Source organism: Argentina anserina, chromosome 7 (genome assembly GCF_933775445.1).
Source record: "Argentina anserina chromosome 7, drPotAnse1.1, whole genome shotgun sequence".
NCBI classification, from domain to species: Eukaryota; Viridiplantae; Streptophyta; class Magnoliopsida; order Rosales; family Rosaceae; genus Argentina; species Argentina anserina.
Window position 1 is genome coordinate 19802596 of NC_065878.1, and position 23132 is coordinate 19825727.

The window sequence follows — 23132 nt, forward strand, 5'->3', positions numbered from 1 at the left end:
TTTAACAATTTCAGCCACATCTCTGAAAACATTGAATCTAACATTAGTATGTTAACGTTTTTTGTTGGATTAAATACTTGTGACACCCTATACTCTAGGTGTAAAAACAGTTTTGTCCTTCTACTTTCAAATTTAATCTGTATATCCTTTAACTCTTATTTGTTAACAGTTTCGTCCTGTTACTTTCAAATTAAACTTGTACATCCTTTAACTCTTATTTTTTAACAGTTTTGTCATTCTTTTTTTAACAGTTTAGTCAATTCCGTTAATTGACCGTCAAAAAATTCCGTTAAACCGTTAAAATGCCTAGAATACCCCCAATTCAAATAAGATTTTTTTCCTTTCTTTTCTCATGCTTTTTTTATTTTCTCTTTTGGTTTTTCTTGATTTTAAATTAATTCATCATATGTGCTATCCAATATGTATAATTGTAATCAACACAAATTATCAAATTAATTGTAAACAAGAGGAGAATTAATGACAATTGCTTAACATCAAGTTGGAAATAAATAATTTGAAACTATTTTTGCATCAAAGTATGGATATGATAGTAGAAGTCTTTTTTGTCTTAACATTATAGAAATTAATCAAAATATATTTGTAGAGCATCATAATATAAAGGAAGTTTATAACTGGATTTGAGTACTGACACTCACATGTCATTTTAGGCATTATTCAATTGATTATAAGATGTTTACAATTAATTTGATAATTTGTGTTGTTTACAATTATATATATTTGATAGCACATATGATGAATGAAATTTAAAAACAAGAAAAAAAAAAGAAATACCAAAAGAGAAAATAAAAAAGGCATAAGAAAAAAAGAAAAAATATGATTTGAATTTGGGGTATTCTAGACATTTTAACGGCTTAACGGAATGGTTTAACGGTCAACTAACGGAATGGACAAAACTGTTAAAAAATAAAAGTTAAAGGATATACATATTAAATTTAAAAATAGAAGGACAAAACTGTTTTTACACCTAAAGTATATGGTGTCACCTTTTTTTTTATATACAAGTGAAAGGTGAAAAAAAAAACTATTGGTAAAAAGGCTTGGTGAAATCAACGAAAGCTTCCCTAACGAATTCATTCCTTTTTGCTTGTTGAAGGCCCTGGTGAACAATTCTCCTCTCTAGTAGACCAAAATCGAAGACCGCCGCCTTCTTGATCTCAGTGGCGAGAAACGACGGGGAGAGGATGATGAAGGAGGGATTTGAGGGATTAGAGAAGGGTTGTTGTATATAATTGGGTTTCTGTTTGGTTGAGGATTGAAGATATTGAGGATCTGGGTTTTTGGTAGTGGTCTGTCGCAACATGAGTGGTGGTGGTGTTGTCTTGAATGTCATTTTGTTAAGTCCTTTAGTTAATTTGGAGTCATTGATAATTGTAGAACATGAGTCCAATGTTTAGATCGATTAGGAAAGTGGTTGGGTTTCTGTGTAGTTGGAATATACCATACATGCTTCCTCATGTTCAATATTCAAGTTGCAAATCCAAATTTCCTATTGTAATTTGCTTCATTTTACATTGTGATATACTTGAATTGCTTCCTTCTGTCAGAATTGAAATGATCTTATGTTCTGATATAGAATGATCCCATGCTTAATACCTGCATATCTATATGAGCCATCTTGATTCAAATTATTTCTTTCGAAACTTGATCTTTTAGATAGCAGCAATTGAGAGGCTTCAGCAAGCAGACATGGTTTATGGAATTCTGGGGCAGTTAGAATGCCATCCTACTAGGAAAACACTATAAATTCTACTGTTTTTTTTTACCTAGTCAAGTCTGCCAGTTAACATAACGTTAAGTGATAACCTCCAGGATACCAAACGTGCACTCTATTTCTAACGCTTAAGTAGTCAAGTCTTAGTTCTCACTAGTATAATTGTATAAGGATCAACAGGTTTTAGAGGCATTCATTCCATTCAGATAGTGAGCGTGCGGAGGAGGGTTAAAGTTTTGGTGGGATACACGTGGAGTTTGGTGCGAATGTTGGATATATGTGTTACTAACTTTGTTATGTGGTTGTTACAGTTCTTCCTTTCGTGTCTCCCTCTTTGTTAGTTTGTTACAGCGTTTTTGTTACATTGTTTTGATGAGAATCACATAATACTCTCATACCCGAAGTTAATCACAAATCGTTGATGATCTATTGAAGATTTTGTTTCTTAATTAACCTATTAAATATTCTTGCTCGTTAGCCTTGATGGAAGTTTGAATGAAACTTTAGAGGTCACGTCACATTCAACGTTTTGTTGATAGACCTTACTAAGTATACATATATGCGGGCATTGACCACCTAATAGCGTGGTGAGGTTTGTCGAACGGGAGTGACATGAAATCCTTATGTCTATTATTCGAGTCTCGATTAATTTTCAATTCTCAGTTTCTCACAAGTCACAAATATATATATGCCCAATAATTTTTGAAGTTCTTCATGTTTGTGCGTTTGAGACAAGTGGAAGATTAGTATGATATTGGTGATCAAGATACCTCCATGGACCTCGATCTGAATAGTGGCTATTCTGGCTAGGTAGGTGTGTTACTATGTTGCCAACGTAACCGATACCAAAACTTCTTACTTCATTTTTTCCTAAAAATAATATAACATAAATACCAAAATTTTCATAAAAACAAATAATTAAATTATGAAAAAAGAAATTGGAGGTCCATCCGGGAAGATGAGAAGATTGGTAGTCCGGCCTAGCTTAGGAATTGTTCAGAGTTACTCTTCTATATAAACTCCCATAGATATAATCATATAAAAACACTTCATACATAATCATCTTCCTCGTTTAGTTCCTCTAGACTCACAAAACCTAGTTGATCAACTATGGAGGAGAGGACGAAGATGCGTATGGACAACAAGAGGAAGAATCTGAATGGGGGCTACAACACTAGGAGTACAATCCCTTCTTGGATGAGAGACGACGGCAAGAACATCATACAAGAAGAAGAAGACTTTGATATCGGTTTGTCTTTCGTCATTCACGGCGGCGATGAAATTGACCCCCCAAGTGCCACCGTGTCGGAGCGGACATACTTCTTGGTGTGGTGGCTCGTACCAGGCTTAGAGAACTGGGCTCCTTATCCCGCGCCGGGAGAGCCTTTCGATCCTGCATGGAGAAAAGTTTGGAATCAACGATACGATAAAGATATATGGCCTGGCTTTATTCACGTGGAAGTTATGAGGAGGCGAGGCAAGTCAGCGACGGGAACTTCCGGTGGGATAGCAACTGTGGTGCAGTGGGGAAAAGAGATTGTGGTAAAGCCGGGAACTGACGGCGCGACTGAGTACGGCATAGAGTCAGTGAGCCGGGCCAAGATCCCTCTGCCGAGGCTTGGTACGAAAATATCAGGGAGGTTTGGACTTGTGAAGACTGATGGGATTGGAGTCATCGCACAAGGGCATATCTGTGTCACGGTGAAAGTAGGGAAAATACCCGTTTAACTTGAGGATACACCTCATGATCGAGATTGAGTATCGAATAGATAAGTTTTTTTTTTTCCAGTATCTCTGTTCAGATGGATGAAACTGCTGTGAGCCTGTGATATGAATTTATGAACAGCTCTTTCATTCAATGTCAGCCAAGGCCGATTTACATGCATCAACTCGTTTCAATATCATTTTTCTTTCAATTTTGTGTTGTTTCATCCTTCGTGCCTTACTACTCCCTGCTTAGAAATTCAATTGTAGAACTGTTAATTAAACTCTTTTCATAAGGATATTCAAGTGGTATGTACAGTCCTAATTCAAGTTGAGTTGAGAAGTATACCGGTTCAGATGCATGTAAGTTCTTTTTATCAATGCATGTAAATTGTAAATAGGTACCAACAAAACAATTTGATATGCTTAAAACAAAACAAACAAAGCGCATTTCACACGTACAATATCTCAAATATAATATATTGATGAATTCTCAGGCCTTTAGAAAACTCAAATTTTCACACATCAATTCAATAAATTAACATCGGCCATGAATAATATTCTGATTGTCAAACTTCTCAATTGGCAACGTCGACAACTGGGTGCAAATTTCGTTCTACAAATCTAAATCGATGACATTTGCGTTTCATCATTGAAGATTTGAAGTAGGGGTGGGCACGGGACGGGATCGGGACGGGACGAGGGTTTTTAAGAATGCATCCCACTCGGGATTAATCCCGGTTGGGACGAGACGAGATCGGGACGGGACGGGACAAATCCCAACTTCGTATGAAGTTAAATAAAAACCTATATTTTTACTTTTTCATTAACAAAGTAACATTTAATAATGAAATTTTAACAAAAAATGCATATTATGTTCAAAATATTATAATTTAGCATTATTATTTGAGTTGAAATAATTTTGGAGTTATTAAGAACATAAATTAGTTTCATTTTAATACAAATATATAAGAATTTTTAAGTTTTTATTAAAAGTGGGACGGGACGGGACGAAGCGGGATAGAAATTATTCGTCCCACTATTATGAAACGGGACGGGACGAACGTTTTTAGACCTCCGTCCCGTCCCTATGAATTTCGGGACGAGATCGGAATTTCCGTTTTTTATACCCACCCCTAATTTGAAGTATTGCCGGTAAGTCTGTGACAAATTATTTTACTAGAAGTATCTGTAAAGAATTGCCGGTAATAAATTATTTCACTTTTTTTATTGGAAAAGGACAAACTATTTTACTAGAAATTCCAGATATACAGGGGCAATATAGTCATCATTGGGCCATCACGTTCCCTTCTTTTGGGCCTCGCAACACAGACCTCTCTCTTCCCTTCTTTTATCCCCACGCGCTTTAACCCGCGCACACCCAAAAACCGCCATGGCCTCCCCCCGCCCTCCGCCGCCGAAGCCTCTCGATCTCGACCTGACGATCGTCTCCGCCAAGCACCTCAAGAACGTCAACTGGAAGAACGGCGACCTCAAGCCCTACGCCGTCTTCTGGGTCGACCCGGACCGCCGCCTCGCCACCAAGTCCGACGACTCCGGCTCCACCCGACCCGTCTGGAACGAGCGCTTCACTCTCCCCCTCTCCCTCTCCCTCCGCGACTCCTTCCTCACCCTCGAAATCTTCCACTGCAAACCCTCCGACACTCCCAAACCCTTGGTCGGCTCTCTCCGCCTCCCCCTCGGCGACCTCCTCAACGACCCGACCCGAATCCGCTCCTTCGAGCTCCTCCGCCCCTCGGGTCGCCCCCAGGGTAAGATCCGCGTAAAGCTCGCGTTGCGCGAACGCCCTCCCCCGCCAGATTACCATACTGCCCCTCCTCCTCCGAGCTATTTCTACTCCTCTACCCCTGTGCCTCCGCCGCCCTCCGCTCGCGACTACAACAACTCGTACTCGCCGTCGCCGTACAGCTCATCTGTCCCAGCCTCGGCTCCAACTCAATCGGCCTCGCCGCCGCCGTACCATTACAGCTCCTATTCGGATCCTTATTACTATAGGTACTACTCCAGCGCGCCGCCGCCGCCGATGCCGCCGAGGCCGTTCTTGGATCGGCCATTGAGCTACGGCGGGCCTTCGGCGCCGTTGGAGTACTCACAGTATGATCAGAAGCCGAAGAGTGGTGGGAAGATGGGGCTGGGAACCGGATTGGCTGTGGGCGCGGTGGCCGGAGCTCTAGGTGGACTAGCATTGGAGGAAAGGATCAGGTATGAAGAAGATAAGATTGCTGAGAGGGTCGAGAATGACTTGGAGAGGGAGCAGATTCGCGACGATTACAGCAATTATCGGGGTGATTATTGATAATTGGAAGGAGTTTAGGTACGCTTTAATTACTGAAGCTCATTGATTATTTAATGGTTTCGCAGAGCTTGTGTATATATATATTTATGTTGAAGTTTGATGCAGTGTTGTGTTGCTTTGAGTGGTTGAAGTGAGACAAAGTGTTTATGGATGCAATGTTCTGTTATAATCAATTAATGCTTGCTTACTAATTACTATTACATGTTTTGTTATTAGTTTTAATAGAGCATGTGTTTTCTTATTGAATAGAATGAATGCATGTCTGTAGGATCGATTTCAAATCCTTGTTTGCATTGTTATGTAACCAAGAGAGACTGTTATAAGAATTGTTAACAAATAGATAATAAAATCCTGTCGAGTGGAGCATTTGAATATAGGATAGGGCTTAGTGTAAACCTTTCCAATAACTTGGTGTGATGCCAGCATGAGATGATCTCTAGTAGTCCAACTTCAAATCCCAACTTTCAGTTTAATTGACTAGAGGATAACAAATTTTCTGTGCCTAATATGGTAAAACTTAAAGTTATTCGAAAGGCAGAGACGTTTTTGTCTCTTAGTATATAGAAGGAGAAGAAGAGGTGTATGAAAGTTCAAGATTCTTGAGTCATATCTCATTACAAACAGGTCACTTGATCAAATAGAAAATTTGACTATTTGTATTGTGGTAGTACTTGAGCCACTGTTAAATAGGTATTCTATATTTGCTACAGGCTTTGATTGATTTGTTCCGCTGTTGGATTCACTAAAGAGTGGATTAGGACTTAGGAGTAAGGGTGTGATTGATTTGACTTTCATATTGAGCTGGTGTACTTGCAAATTGCAATGTCTTTCAATTGTTTGGAAGCTGCCTGCATTTGGCATTTGTATGGTGCATTTTCTGATGCTTTTATGTTTGGGGTTAAGGGTTTTAAACTTTTAATCGTTTCATCCCTAAACTCAAAACTCTACGCTTCTCCTCTAAACATTATTTACATTGCAGATATGCAGTGCTGGTTGTTATGAGAAGTTTAAATTTTTATCCATCTGGTCATCCTTAAATAGAAAGCAAATAATTTTCTTAATTTGTATCTCTGCTTGCAAGTCAAAATGCCTAATGCAATTTGGAGTATATCATGTATAAGTGTGTGTGTATTAGACCCTAAAAGTTGAACGGTGGTGATTTGAAAATGTAATTGAAAAGTTGGTTAATGAGCTATCCCTTTAAAAAACTCAAAAAAAAGGATTCCTCATTGGAAGGGGGCTGTATATATATATATATATATATATATATATATCAGTCCCTATCCAGAGTGAAGCTTCACTCTGGAATTTCAGAGTGAAGTTCCAATTTTGGCACACTTTTCGGTCAAATTTTTTCAGCATAAGCGATTCAATATTTAGGTATGATATTCAAGATCATCTATACAAAATTTCATCTAATTCGGACATTGTTAATGTATTGAAATTAGATTAAATCAATGAATGAATTAAAATTGTTCAACGTGAACCGTTCGTGTAAATCTCGATTTTGAAAGCTCAAATCATTGTCAAATTGGATGAAATTTTATAGAGATTATCTTGAATAGCATATCTAAATATTGAATCACTTATGGTGAAAAAATTTGACCGAAAAGTGTGTCAAAATTGGAACTTCACTCTGAAGTTATATATATATATATATATATATATATATATATATATATATAGGTTGGTTTTGTGTGTTTGGGTGGTTGGTTTCTTCAGCAAGTCGGGGACAGTTATACAAGTCAATCTTATGTGAAAGGGGAAAGATGTTTTTTTTACTACCTTTTTGGTGTTTTTGCAAGTAATGAGCGATTGGAGCCAAAGTACTTGGTAGGGTGCAGGTTTAGTTAGTTTGGTTAGTGTTTACTTGGGTTGCTCAAGACAGGTAGTTAACTTGGCGGACAAAAGCATTAATTCAACACATAAGAGGAGTGTGCGTGTGTGTGGGTGGGTAGGTGGGTGGGGGGTTGTCTATTGTCGTAGAACTTGGATTTGAACTTGGCTTTAGATGTCACATGTTCGTTTTATAGGTGATACAAAGGCATTAAGTTTTCTGTTAGTGTATGAATACTTACAAGCGGTAATGAAGTGTAAGTTCACGGCGGTGACTTGCTTTAGGTCACGTTTCTCATCACAAATGATGTGTTTAACAAGATGTTTTCTAGTAATTGACAAACCACGTCAAATGAAACCTGTTCAGCGTTTAATCATCTTTTATAAGCGGGGGTTCTATTGTTATACATCTCAAATCAGTATTTATGTTACTGGCTTTGGTACGTTCAGAATCTCTGTCCCGGACTACAATACGGATCGCGCTATGTATTGACAGGACTCATTATGCATACTTCATTCTCCTTATTTACATCATTATAATTGACATTACAAGTGTATAGCTTAAGCCTTGATGTGTATCAGTATGCACATTCTTCCCTTTCATTCAAGAAGGTTAGCACATCGTTTGGATCGTGTTGTGTTGGTTGGTGTGGGAGTGGCTTTATACGAGTCATTTTAATACACGCATTTGAGTGTCCGAGACTGCGAAGTATATACATTATTAGTATGAGTTTATACTAGCTTAAAGTTTTTCTTCCTATTGAATTAAGGAATACTCTCAACAAACTTGATTACTTGAACTTGGTTGATGGACCTAGGATTGTTATCGTCTTCCAGAGTCCATCTGATCTTCATTTCCTCTAGGATTGTTATTGTCTTCCAATTGGAGTCCAGTCCTCATTTCCCTTAGGCATAAGAAATCATAAACCAAGCCAGGACTCGGAGTATCTTTTACCTGCCAAAAAAATTGGTGTATATTTTGGGCCGCCAATAAGAAGTAATTTTTCGGCAACTTCGGATTCTGATATACCAAAAAACTCATTACAAATTTAATATTTCTCATAAAAAATAAGTGCTAAATTTTTCCGTGCTATCTTTTTACCAATTGTTATAAGCGATGAAAAATGAATAGTTCCGCTCGATCTCGTTTAATTCGATTGTTATTTGTCCTGTCATTTGTTCATATTCAAGTTCGTCCTTACAAACTCCGGGTTTTATAATAACTCTCAATTGGTGAATTATTCTCGCATCATCTCTAAACCAATTGTTAATGGTGGTAAAATGAATAATTTTGTTATATCTCGTCTAATTCAGTGATATTCAAACAGAGATGGCCCAAGGGTTCTAATGACTATGTCGCGGCTATCACCAGATTTAGAGTTTTCTCCACCATCTGATCTCTGTTCTGTTTTATTTATCCTGTAAATCTATAATGTAGTTCATGTTGTAGATCACTACTCTTCTGAGTAATCCACTTAAACTATTTACCCATTCCATACACATATCTTGTCCAAATGGCAAACCCAAAAAATAAATGATTGATCAGAACAGAAAACAGAACAGCACAATCTCAAATCACATCTAGATTCATAAATCTTCAGAAATGATGATAAAATACTGAATGAATGAAATACAGGTGCCTTCAATCAACTCATTTTGACCATTGCAATTTGCAAGATTAACCTATTCCAAAGAAGTGGAACACATATTGGGCGAGGGACCCCTAGCTTCCAAAAAATTGTAATGTATACATGCATTTCCAATATTCTTGTACATATATTGTAGCACAATCATCGCATTCAATGTACACTACCAAAAGTTTATATATATATTTATATTTTGGAAAGAATGCGCAACTGGATGGAATTGAATTTCAATCACCTTTGATGCCAAGAACCCTATCTTATTTGGGCTGATGCTCGAGCAGACACCAATAGATGGGACAAATAACAAATTCTCAATAGATTAACCGACCGATGGCAAATAGTTAAAGAAATTTGCCTTTATCCACTCGAGGGTACGTACGAGCTTAAATTATAGCTCCCCTTCAATGTATGTTAATACAGCAAATGCGATTTTCATATGCTAGTTTTCTTCATTGACTTGGATTGATTGTGACAATATTAGATATTTAGAGTGAGGTAGCCTTAACCATAAGCCAAAGGTGGTGATAATGCAAAGCTGGCTGGCTACAAGAAACAAACACAGTACTCAAATAAGATGACAATTCATCTGTCAAACAGCAAACAGAATAACTATTTACGAAAATTAAATTATTTAACTATTGTGGAAATTGCATAACTGAATGTTTGTAATTTTGTTTTTCAAATATATGTGCACGGTTTGATTTTGTGAGTAATTAAGTGACCTTGATCTGCCCCATTCTTCTTTTACATGTCTGAGTTGGAAAAATTAATGTTCAAAATAAGCTTATGATAGAAAAAGGGTGGACAGGAGAAACTGGAGTACGTATGTAGTTGAAAAACTGAAACGAAAAGCTAGCTATTTGAAATCATACGCTGATAAAATCACTCTTAATATATGAGATGAGAATCTCAAATATAATTGAAATGACCTGATAGCTAGCACGGACCAGACAAATTATCATTAGCAGATTTCATTGATTCTGAGTGGAGGTTTCTAGCGATGATCGACAGAATCAGTTCCGAATTCCGATGCAGTGAAGGGTACGAACAAGAGCATATGAAAATATCATATCATATCATATCATATCTTATGGGTTCGTCTGTGGTACATCGCTGTATACTATACAGCAGGGGATAGACGGCTGACAGGGGCTATCAGAATTTACACGCAGTGGTTGTAGTGAGATTGTGTGGTCTGATGTGCTGTTGTATAACATACAGCAGCGTAGGATAGATTTTCCCATATCCTATACCAGTTGCGTTGAATTAGCGAATGGTCATCATCACATTCTTTCCTGAAATTAAATGATCCTCTTGTTTCGTTTTCGCGCCGTCCAAAAAAGACGGATTCTATTCTAAGGGGTTAGAGAACTTTCCCCGCTGTCCTTCTTTCAGCCGGTCCTAACTCCCTTCTCTTCTGGTTAATCCTATGAATCGGTAATCGGATCGGTAACAGGTAAGAGGCTTTATCCGGGTTCAATTCCTTGATTCCGGATTAATTCTTTCGATGCGAGCGGTTTAGTATACCCCTAATTCTGAAATTAGTGTGACTTTTTTGGGCTCCTCGTGGAAAGCTTTGCGGTTAATAATTGAATAAGTAAGCCAATGCTTTAGAGCTCTTTAGTTCATCTCGGTATAACCAATTGCTCTATTCATCTTCCACTCGATCCTCCCCACCAACAAAATGTGATGCAATCTGCAATCATGCAGTGCAGTTTTCCCTTGACATACTTAATCTCTCTTTCTACCTGGCTAGCTAGGTTTGGCTTAGTTGTCTTTAAATATTCGGTTTTTCGATCATCATAAATTGATATTTATATTATGTCTTCAGGAAATGGACTTAGCTTTGTATATTATAGATAACTCTCATTTCCTTGATGTTTATTGTACTGGCTTCCTATTTATCTGTATAATATAGAATTATAGATAGCTCTCGATCATCAGTGCATCACCATTATATATATTATACTGCAAATCAAAACTAGGGGTGGGCACGGGACGGGATGAGACGGGACAATGCTCATCCCACGTCCTGTACCACTTTTTTGAATCGGAACGGGATCGGGACGGGACGAAGGTTTTTAAGAATGCATTTGACTCGGGATTAATCCCGGTTGGGACGGGACTGGATCGGGACGGGACGGGACAAATCTCATCTTCCTATGAAGTTAAATAAAAACCTATATTTTTATTTTTTTTCATAACAAAGTAACATTTAATAATGAAATTTTAACAAAAAAATACATATTATGTTAAAAATATTATAATTTACCATTATTATTTGAGTTGATATAATTTTAGAGTTATTAAGAACATAAATTATTTTCATTTTGATATAAATATATAAGAATTTTTAAATTTTCATTAAAGGTGGGACGGGACGTGACGGGACGAAGCGGGATAGAAATTATTCGTCCCACGTCTCATCCCACTATTATGAAGCGGGACGGGATCGGGACAGGACAAACGTTTTTAGACCTCCATCCCGTCCCGTCCCGTCCCGTCCCGTCCCTATGAATTTCGAGACGGGATTGGGATTTCCGTTTTTTATGCCCACCCCTAATCAAAACTATCAAACTGATTATAACATGTTTGTGCGCGCATTTGGACACAACGTCTACGAGTTCTTGATGGTTCAGAGCATGCGTGCATTTGGATGACTGAAATGATGGGAAGTCTCCTGCGTTGTCCTTGTCGAACCCTAATTAATCATGCTTTACATATTATACTTATATATCAAGACGTTTTTTACTTCAAATTGATCAAGCAAGTTCAAGTATGATCCACATTATTCGTGGTCCCTTATTGCTAAGCTAGCTAGCTGTAGTAGTTTCACGCCTATGAGCACGAACATGATCGAACTACATAGCACCACAGAAGCCCACTCTTCTCCCCTTCCTTCCAAATTGTACGTAGTTGCTGAAAGAAAAACATGAAAACGAAGAGTAATGAACGTACTGTAGTGTCTGGTATATATATAACTAGAACCGACCTCCCATCAATATCGAAAGCTAGAGCTGACCAATTATACAAGATCCACCACTGAAACTGGCTGAGTGCATGAACCTCATAGCTAGCTAGAGTTTTAAAAACGTAAAGTTTGTGTATCGGTCCTTGTCTGCTTCGAAGATGCCCTAGGTAGCTAGATTGGTTATTTTGTAGTTGATTAAAGGATAAATTTGTTTTCTCAGTACTTCTGTAACCAAGTTGCAAACCATGGACAATGATTTCAATAATGCAAGTGGTTGCCGAATGTATCTGTATGATGAAGAACCTTCTCAAGTTGTTAACATATATACCTTCGACAACTAGCTCCAAGACTCCAAGTCCAGGTTCCGGTTTGATTTAGAATGCAAAATTCTTACGTATGTTATAGCTGATGATGTATATGCATGCACTGATATTGTTTGGCCGCAGTGTCTGACTTCGTAGTAACTTATTTGAAGAAATATGATGTCTTACAGACACAAAATATTGAAGTCCAGCACATTAAACGGGGATTAATTAAGATCTACAACATTATATAAATATGTGGCGGCATGCAACTTAATCTACAGTCGAACTAGCTAGAGGTTCAAATGCAAGCTGCTGAATATATCGAGCATTTGGGTTTATGAAATGAGATTGGATTCCACGCACAACGGTGTAGTTGGACCAATAGTACGTGTGCAAGTTACATGCACCATTAATTAGTTCTTTTAACTCTATTATCATTTTATTAATTATGCTCATTACGTACTCGTGTTAATTAGAAGGTCTGTCTTTCTAAGCTCAAGCTAGTTAACCCAAACTATGGTATCTGCTGCTTGTAGTTGGCATGGTTTAAGAAATGTCAACAGCTATTGTATTTTAGTTTTAGATGGTAAACGATCTAATGTATTCTTATCTACATTGACATAATTTAGGAATAAGAAAATACATGCATGTTGGCATGTATAGACGTCAAAGTATATGCTGAGGGGCGTACTGAATGGTACTAGCTAGCTTGGTTGGTTAATTGTCTGCATTATGCAGTTGATCTGATGAGGATGACACAAAACGACCATGTCCCGAGCACCAACTCATTTCTTCCTAAAAATTTTCATAATCTCATGTTGGAGTGGAAGAATGGAACCTTCCTCTTAAGAGTTAAGGAGGAGAGGGAGGGGCGGGGGGATGTGCGTCTCTTAGACTCCTGGTCATGAGACATGACCTTCAAAGCGTGGGAACATATTTGTGCTTTGGAATAATGGAATCTCAAGCTAGCTACTGGTCTCAATTATTAAACTTTTCATTCGTAATCCAAACTACCTAAGCTAACTACCATTTTAAGTGTTTGAAAATTGAAACTATCACAAAGCTAGCCCTCAAAACCTCTTCGACCGACGTCCTAACCGCTCATTCTAGCTATCAGTCTATCACTAATTAATCACAAGGTGATTCCTATTATATGATGCGGTACTATGAACACGAACATCAATATTGTTGCTGGTAGAGTACTACTCTTACATGAGCATTATTAAGATAGTACGCCTCTAATACTTTCTCCCTAATAATAAAGCCTCTAATTTATACTTTCAACGTACTAAACCATCAAATTATTAATTTGTTGTCTTCTATATATAATTTGGTGGAGCATGGTCATCACTAACGTTTACATAAATTATCGAAAACAGACGACCCTAAATCTGTACTCTATACATTTTGCATCCCAACATGCATGAAAATGTTCTTCATTGAACAACAACAACAACAACATTATAATTTGTGTTTTATCTTCAACATGATGCAGTTTGGTAGGATGAACCTTTCACTCTTTCAGAATGGGCGTCTCTTAATTTTTTCGACCGGCCTATACAAATTAACTAGAAGCCCTAATTCAAAGAACCAAACGTCAAAGAGAATATTAATTTATGCGCGACTACTCACCCATTAATTAATAATAACAAGAAGTTAATTTCCAAACCTAGCAGGCAGCAGGTACATGCATGAAAGCTGCTCACTAGCTAGCTAAGCCACTACGTGACGATTAAACCTAATTACGTATAAATATAAACTTACGCACTAGATCGTCAACATTTTGACCTCTTTATGTGATGCTCATGCAAATAATACACGTAAACTCGGAAAACGGCGTCGTCAGTTGTCTGTACATGTCTCTGTATTTGCCGTTATTAGATTCCGTAGCGATCAAAATGTGCCTTCTTTCCGGTTCATGAATGTAAGGCATATATTGTCGTAGCCGTAACAGTATATATCAAAATGTGCCTTCCTGCAGACTTGCAGTTTTCCATGGAATGTAAATAGGTCGGTGGAGTAACTATGCTAACATGCAGTTGGCTCCGCCATTTACGTACAGGGACATACCGACATAGGCAGATACTTAGGGAGGAAAACGAAAACGTAACTAAGATGGAGATTTTATTTCATCATGTTTGATTGATCAATGCATATATGGAGGTTGGTCAATCTGAGCTAATTGAGTCGAGTCTCATGCTAATTTTCTTAAGCTAAATACGAGTTGCTTATGATCGATCTAGACTAACGTACGTACTGTCACGTCTCGTTTTCAAGAGTGTCAATCGTGGGCGTCACTTATTATATGAGTTTCATGCATATGTGGAATTGCTCAAGGATCAGGGAGTGTGGATGCATATGTGGCTACCAAGGGCGAATCCAGGATGTGAACTCCCTCTAGGCTAATTAAGAGTTCTTAAAGGATCTTTTGTTTACCAATATTGTTTTTCAAGTGTTTATTTTTTTTTTAGGGGTGCGTTTGTTTTCCTTTTTAATCAAAGTGTATGTGAAGTTCATATCAATAGTTTTACACCCTATTTTGTGGAGTGAAATCATAAAAGGAAGTATTATTTTGTGAAGTGAAATCATAAAAGGAAGTATGGGAAAGAAAACAAGAACAAATGTAAGAAGTACTAGTAGAAAATAGAAGAACATTGTGAGAGCAAAAAGAAGACAATATAGAAACATAGAAGAAAATTAGAAAGAAAGAAAGGAAAAAAAATAATATTTTCAAAGGGTTATTCGAACTAGAGACATGGAGAAATTAATAAAAGTCTAAAATAAAACTGAGCCAACTGAACTAGTAAGAATCACCTGAAAATATCTCATGTACATAAATAATTAACAAGAGTTTTGTCTAGGCTTAAGCTCATAAAGCCTACAACATAGATATGCCCCTGGTGGCTACCCTTCTTAGGGGTTCAGACATGTCGACCTGGTTAAGTTTGGGGAACTTTTCACTAGTCACAGACTTAACGTCGAAGAAGGGAGTATGCCACCCTACACAAACTAGTTAGGGTTTGAAGGTAAGGCGAAACCAGTGCATTGCCTCATTGGATACGACTGGTTTCTAGGCAATGAAGCATCACATGGACCAAGTGTGTCAACCGGATGACTGGGCCGTGACACAGTACGCTAGCTTATAACAAATATTAAATCTTTCGAACTTAGCCAAAATTAACCAATTAAGACAATTGAGATCGATGATTTACTACCATCTATTAGATTCTATATCCAACTGATCGAATGCAACAAAAATACGTAGGTACATTAAGGAGAAAAGTAAAAGATCGATTAGAAGAGAAGAAAGTACATGTGTTAATTACATTAATGAAGCTAGCAATTGCTTCTTTTTTATATTGATAATCTAGCGGATCGACTGGCATGGAGACTTCTTGTTTTCATGGCCGGCCTTTACTTTATCATACTAGGCTACACTATTACTGTCCATCTCAGTGTACTGCAATCCTTCCTTGACCTGAATCGATTGGCTGATCTTGAGGGTTCTTTGTATTGTATAAATGAACCAAAAAGCGATAAGTGAAATCCATATGAATATGATTGGAAGTTTGGAACCGCAAATTCATTTACAAATGGTGAGCTCTTTGTCATCATCGATCAATTACAATCTAACACTTGCAATTTGTCTAAATTGGCATATGCATATATTGTAATGCACGTACAACACGTTTTTGTATTAAATTGAATAGAACGTTTCTTAATACTAATCGTAGAAATCAAAAGGTAATATATATTAGTGGGTATGAGTGTATGAATATGATAGTACATAGTAATCACAATGTTTGTTTGTGCTTTTAGAATGCCAAATAAATTAACAATGTTACGTGTGCATAATCATATACTATTGTTTTTTACTTAATCATGTTAAGGTCCCCTAAATCTGAATATCAGGTGTAAATATTCTCTGAGAAGTTAAGAAAATGACCCTAGTGGCGGACGTAGGAAATTCTTCAAGTGGAGGCAAAAAACCAGAGTTTAATTTAATTTGGAGTTTTTTTGGGAGTGAAAGGAAAAAAGAAAAGAAAACAGAGAGAAATTGGGCGGGAAAGAGGGCCACATTATACTATCTACAAGATAGATTTGGTTTTTAATTAAGGAGGATTGAACGGAAAATTAAGTAATGAGAGGTATGAGGAGAATAGTTGTTTAGTTTCAATTCTTAATCAGGAAGAAGAGATTAATTTTTCAATGAAAAAAATAAAATACAACATAAACTAAAACTTAAATCCCTAATACCAACTTAGGCTAGAATTATCAAAACTAATTATTGATTTAGAAATAAAAGAAATATGAGGAGAGAATTGTTGATTATTACGCACCCAATATGAATAATAGCACACGATAATATATGTATATATATTTACATTAGAATGAATACTTGTACATTAATTAAGAGTAAAAGTAGAAAAAAATTACAAATGTAAAAAATTGAGTGGGTCATCTGCCCCTATTTGCCCCACGTGCGTTCGCCCCGACCCTAGTCCTTTTCATTATTTGTAATTAAGTGGGAATTATTAGTTCTGATTAATTGTTTTTTATTTCTAATTTCCAGACATTTCATTATGTGGGGTCTGAAGACAAAATCAGCGACAACAGTTTTTTAATGTTCCACGATATTACACGGTTTCATAACACTACAATACACTCCGTGATTTAATGATTTCTTCGTAAAAAGAGGAAGTGACATCCCTTTTTATTGGTAGTGGAAGCTATACTGAATTGTTAATTAGTAATAACATTGTTAAAGAACGTGCTTGCACACGATTTCAGTAAAGAATGATCTGAATAGATCGATCACACAAATCATGTACAGGATACACATGACGCAGGGACGGAGCTAGAAATTTGAAATGTCCTAGGCTAAAATTACGTACCTCATATTTTGTTTTAGAAAAATTAAGCCTATTTATTCGTTCATAATCAAACAAGCCGATGGGTTTTTTTTCATAATTTTTTTTTCAATATGTAATCAGCAAAGGATGCGTATATATGCTTCTAAAAGGTAAAATAAAGTTTCTAAAAAAGAAAAATACCATACATAGTCTTGAAGATCATCACGCTCCAAATTCAAATTAACTAGCAAAATTGCATTTATATGGTAATTATGTTGCAATGATAAAAATACCAAGATTTTGAAATAATTATGTGTTAATTAAATAGGCATCCATCTGTTTGTTAGGAACGAGTAATTGACAATTATTTCACAATCCTTATTTATTGGTTGGGCTAATGATTAAGAAGTTAGTATTTAGCACAATCTTCCTCATGTAGTAATGTGAGTGGCCAAAAATGTCTCCGGGCTACAGCCTAGGTAAGCTTTCACTGAGCTCCGTCCCTGAAGGCAATTATGTCCTTCAAGTCTCTTTCTTTTATAGTTATATATGTGTGTAACTGGTTAATCCAAGCGCAAACTATGACTTTAAACCTCTAGCAAGTTAGCTAATGAATTGTAATATATACCCATGCACCTTAACTCCAAGGAGTTCATTGCTCATTAAGTTCTTTGCATCCATTGTGCCCTTGTTACAAGTCCTTTGCATCTTAGCCTCCTGGAGGATTACTGTCTTAGATTCAAAGGACTGCAACACCCGATGATGGTGGTTCCGGGGCAGAACCAAGTAACTGGCACATACCCAGGTTCACTGCAACACCTTGATCTTCCCTCTGTCATACACGTGGCACGATCCTGGGACTCTGAAGCTATATAAAACCGTAATGCCAATATGCAGAAGGGGGCAGGGTCCTAGTATTTGGACACCATGGCTGGTGTGGAACTGGCATTTATCCTATATACTTTGTTTTGGTACTGCAGAATAGTATTATTTTTCAGAATAAAGCAGCAAATGAAACTTCCAAGTCAAACAATTAAAAAAGCCACATACATTTTCAGCTACTCCTTATACTGAATGAATGTGCTTAATCATTAATCCTAACAATTAAAACTTGCCACACGCCGACAGATCAGAAATGACGGTTTGAGTATGAGAAGATTCTTTCATTAACCGACCATTTTTATCAGGTAATCTCAGACATGAACAATCTCTATAATCAAATGGAGGATTCGCAAGCTAGCTAGCGAAACCATAAATAATTAATTAATTTGATTACGCTGAGAAGACATGCAGTAGTTAAATATAGGTTTATTAATTAAACAGTTGAAATTCTTTGGAGCCGACTTTTATAGGGATTGAGAGAATGACAGCCAACACCCAGAATGTAAATAGTCGGCGCTCTACGAATACTTAATTTTGCATTAATGCAATGTTATTAACTCACACTAGTACACTAGCTAACTGGCAATTGAGTAGTATTTAAGCAACACGATGGTAGTACTAGTTTTAATATGGCCCTATAGGAGGAGTTTTTAGCTAGCATAGAAGATATAGAAACATATTCTAATTAACTCTTATACATATACAGTATATACTTGTATAAACACATGGATCGATCATACTAGTTGGCAAGTTGCAGTGAAGAAAATATTTGAAATTTACTATTAAAAAAGGGTAGCAAATGCATTTAATTAAGTTTAGTGGTTAATCTGTTATTCCACATATATTGATCATGTATAGTATAATTTGGATCTTAACATTTTAGTTTTTTAGTTGTGAAAGACAATCATCTAATAATGCTAGCTAGACCGAGAAAACATGCATAATTAGTGTTTAGAGAAAAGCCTCTTATTAATCGAGCCACCGAGGTTATCGACAAAGTGAAAGTGTGAAACATCAAAATATAGATCTAAATTCCAAATGTTGATTTCGCCATTTCCCGAATAACCATAAACTTGAGAGTTTGGTCGTTAATAATCTTTGACCACACAATGTGAACTACAGTATTACAAAGAATCGTACGCGATGTTGGATGCCTATCTCCTATATATAGCAATTGTGTAATTCTAGGCGGACTCCCATGGATATTGCTGGAGCTCTTGCTGAGATTTTATGTAGAAAAAATCTCATAGATATTCTTAAAGCAGCTAAATATCTCACACAGATTCTTAATTATAGTAATCAATCAGCAAAATCCACTCTGGATATCTGTTTGGGACCATACAAAATCTCTCTGGCATTCCACATATCATAAGCCAAATGTATTTACAAATCTAGTACGGGGATTATGATATTCATTAGTCATTACTAGCTGGTTTTGTCATACCTAATAATTGTTAATAAACCTGAGATTTTGAGGTCAACGGTCAACATTATTCAGTTGCAACCCTCGACGCTGATGAAGTTGCCACGATGCTTGGGAAACACAGGTGCTTGTAAATCAGTAGTCCATAAACAACGACTTGACAGTACTCTTCATCAGCATCATCGATCCGAACCATCTCTGCAGGAAGATGATCGAGCTCATTTTTTCGCCACCAGTGAAGAACCCAAAACAGAAATTGGAGTCAATAAAAATGGCCCTATTTTAAATTCACTTGAAGAAGCTAATGAAACACACGTGGCTTTCCAGTCATCATCAACCTTTGATTACTTAACACTGCAAATTGAAATGAGAGTCAATGTATCAGCAGACCCATACATGGAATCTCAGAGAAATTAATTAATTAAAAAAATTTCCATAACAATCAAAATCACTAAATTAAGGGAAAGCTAATCAGCACCGGCTTACGTCAGCACGTTCATGAACCCGAGTACCCAACCCCATCCTCCCACCCTATAAATACCTCTTCAATCTCCCATCACTCCTCACTCCCAAATCAACACCTGTACATCACATAACATACTCTACTCTTCACTCTTCAGTCCCTCCATTCCAGAATTCGGCATTCGATTTTGGAACTAGGACAAATTTCAAAATGCCTTCTTCTTTGCCGATATCTTTGTCTGTGGTCTCGGAATCCATGGTGTTTCCTGACCAGACCTCCTCCCTAGCAGACCTGAAGCTTTCAGTCTCTGACCTCCCCATGCTCTCCTGCCACTATATCCAAAAGGGTGGCCTCTTCACTAAGCCTTCCTTCCCAATTGAATCATTAATCTCGCTTTTGAAAATCGGCCTCTCCCAAACTCTCAGTCGCTTCCCGCCATTGGCCGGGAGGTTGATTACTGACAAAGATGGCTACATATACATCACCTGCAACGACGCCGGAGTCGACTTTATCCACGCAACGGCGACTGCATTTTCTGTTTGTGACATTCTCTCTCCAAATCACGTCCCGGAGTCGGTGAAGGATTTCTTCGCATTGGACAGGACTGTAAGCTACACCGGCCACCACAACCCAATCCTGGCCGTCCAGGTCACCGAGCTCAAAGACGGAGTCTTCATCGGTTGCGCAGTCAACCACGCCGTCACGGACGGCACATCCTTCTGGAACTTCTTCAACACCTTCGCCGAGGTCTGCCGCGGCGGCAAGAGCTTCTCGAGAAAGCCGGACTTCACCCGCGAATCGATTCTGATTTCCAAGGCCGTGCTTCAGTTGCCGGAAGGCGGCCCCAAGGTCACATTCAACGTCAACGAGCCGTTGGCCGAGAGAATCTTCAGCTTCAGCAGAGAAGCCATTCTGAAACTGAAAGCCAGAACCAACAACAAGAAATGGACCACACAAAACGACGAAATCGCAACCGCCGCCGAGATCCTCGGTAAACAAAGCAACGACACCGGTGCCAGAGTAACCGCCATCATCGAAAACTGGTTGATCAAGAATTCCAAGCCGCAAATCACGGACCACGTCAATAACAGAACCGCGGAAATCTCGTCGTTCCAGTCGCTCTGTGCGCTTCTATGGAAGGCCGTTACACGCGCCAGGAACTTGCCCGAGTCCAAAACGACGACGTTCAGAATGGCGGTGAACTGCCGCCACAGGCTGGAGCCGAAGCTGGAGGCGTACTACTTCGGGAACGCAATCCAAAGCATCCCGACGTACGCGTCAGCCGGTGACGTGGCGGCTCGTGATCTGAGGTGGTGCGCGGAGCAGCTGAACGAGAACGTGACGGCGCACGGTAATGATAGGGTGAGGGAGTGCGTAGAGGATTGGGAGAAGAACCCAAGGGTGTTTCCGCTGGGGAACTTTGACGGTGCATCAATGACGATGGGCAGCTCGCCCAGGTTTCCGATGTACGATAACGATTTCGGGTGGGGCCGGCCGTTGGCCGTTAGGAGCGGGAGGGCGAATAAATTCGACGGCAAAATCTCGGCTTTTCCGGGGAGGGATGGAGCTGGGACGGTTGATCTGGAGGTGGTTTTGGCGCCGGGAACGATGTCCTTGTTGGAGTCTGATTTGGAGTTCATGCAATATGTGTCAAATTAAGAGGTGGGGGAAGAGTCAGGTGGAGTTCCGCACTGGAGTATTGTCTACTGTGGTGTGTTGACTTTGCGTTGACGGTGTTGATTTGAGCTAGGACTCGTCTATTTGTGACTATTTTTAGTTTCTCTTTTCTACGTTTTGATCTTGTGTATTTCTCATGGGTATTAGCATCTTTGACCTACATTGGGGGTCTATTAGATTTTAGATAATGTATTATGCTTGTTAACAACTACGTGTATTTTAACCTTATCTTTGCCAAGTGCCGATTCATGCTATATGATGATGATTTGTGAAGTGACGAGTCAAGTACTTTAGTACTTATCTGAAGCATAATTTTGTTAAAAATTAAGAATTGATTCTCAATGTTTTATGAAATAATGTGATTAAGAATAGAGTGGACTTATGCTGCATGACATTACCAATTTTAATCTAAAATTTTATTTCGCTAGATTCATTGTAATTAGACGAGTCATACTGATTTGAAATACATACAGGATATTTGTAGAGTTGCAAAAGGCCAAATTACCCTTATATTATATTCAGTAATTTATCACTATATGAAAATTGCTAAAATACATATATACTTGACGTGTAAGGATACGGTTGTTATAAATCAAAACTATTCATATGATATGCTTATCTATACGCCGTATACTGAATACTCTTACTCGCTATTAGATATTTTATGAAAATCATACATAAATTAGTGCACAAATTAGTTTGGGCGTTCATTGAGACCAAAACAAAATGGGCTTTAGAACACGTTTTCATGTTGGTGTGTAGTCCTCTGTTTGCGGCAGTGTTTGGATGCTCTGTACCCTTGATGCTCCTTCTTTCGATACTTAGTTTTGTGTCTGCTTTGTTTTGTTTGGTCGGCTTCGCTTTTTCTCCCTCAAGATTCAGCTCCAACTTGTGCCTGGTGGCTGCTACCATGGAAGGCGTTGTGTGTGTGTGCTGCATGCTGCTTCCCTTTTTGGGATTTGCCTCCTGTTGGGTTTCTTGTATATTTGAAGGCTTTGGGTTGTATGTTTGCTGGGCTGGTTGGGTTTGCTTGCCTTTGTGTAGTTTGCTCTTTAGCTCTACTCCTTTGTGTAGAGGTGACAGTCTAAGTTTGGTTGTGTGAGTTTAGGTTTTGTTGTCTTCTTCTTTAGCTTTCGTATAACGGTTTTTAGTATGACCATGATTGACTTTCCCCCATTGTTTGTGTTATATACTTGTGGCCTTGTGGTGGGTTTATGAGAGTTTATTAGTTACTAGATATGACCTTATTTTTCGGTCCGTATTTATTTTTTGTAATCGATAAAAATGTTGTGGTGTCTTTTAAACAAAATGGGCTTTTAATCT

The 23132-nt window shown here is 38.0% G+C and overlaps 2 protein-coding genes across 2 annotated transcripts; both read left to right on the forward strand.

Moving 5' to 3' along the window:
* The first annotated feature begins 4780 nt into the window (after positions 1-4780).
* Positions 4781-5953, forward strand: LOC126801470 (proline-rich receptor-like protein kinase PERK2). The gene has a single exon (XM_050528827.1). The coding sequence runs from the start codon at positions 4830-4832 to the stop codon at positions 5751-5753; it is 924 nt and encodes a 307-aa protein (XP_050384784.1). The 5' UTR covers positions 4781-4829; the 3' UTR covers positions 5754-5953.
* A 14273-nt stretch (positions 5954-20226) lies between these two features.
* LOC126801469 (uncharacterized acetyltransferase At3g50280) lies at positions 20227-21791 on the forward strand. Its single transcript, XM_050528826.1, has one exon. The coding sequence runs from the start codon at positions 20343-20345 to the stop codon at positions 21789-21791; it is 1449 nt and encodes a 482-aa protein (XP_050384783.1). The 5' UTR covers positions 20227-20342.
* Positions 21792-23132: the final 1341 nt, after the last annotated feature.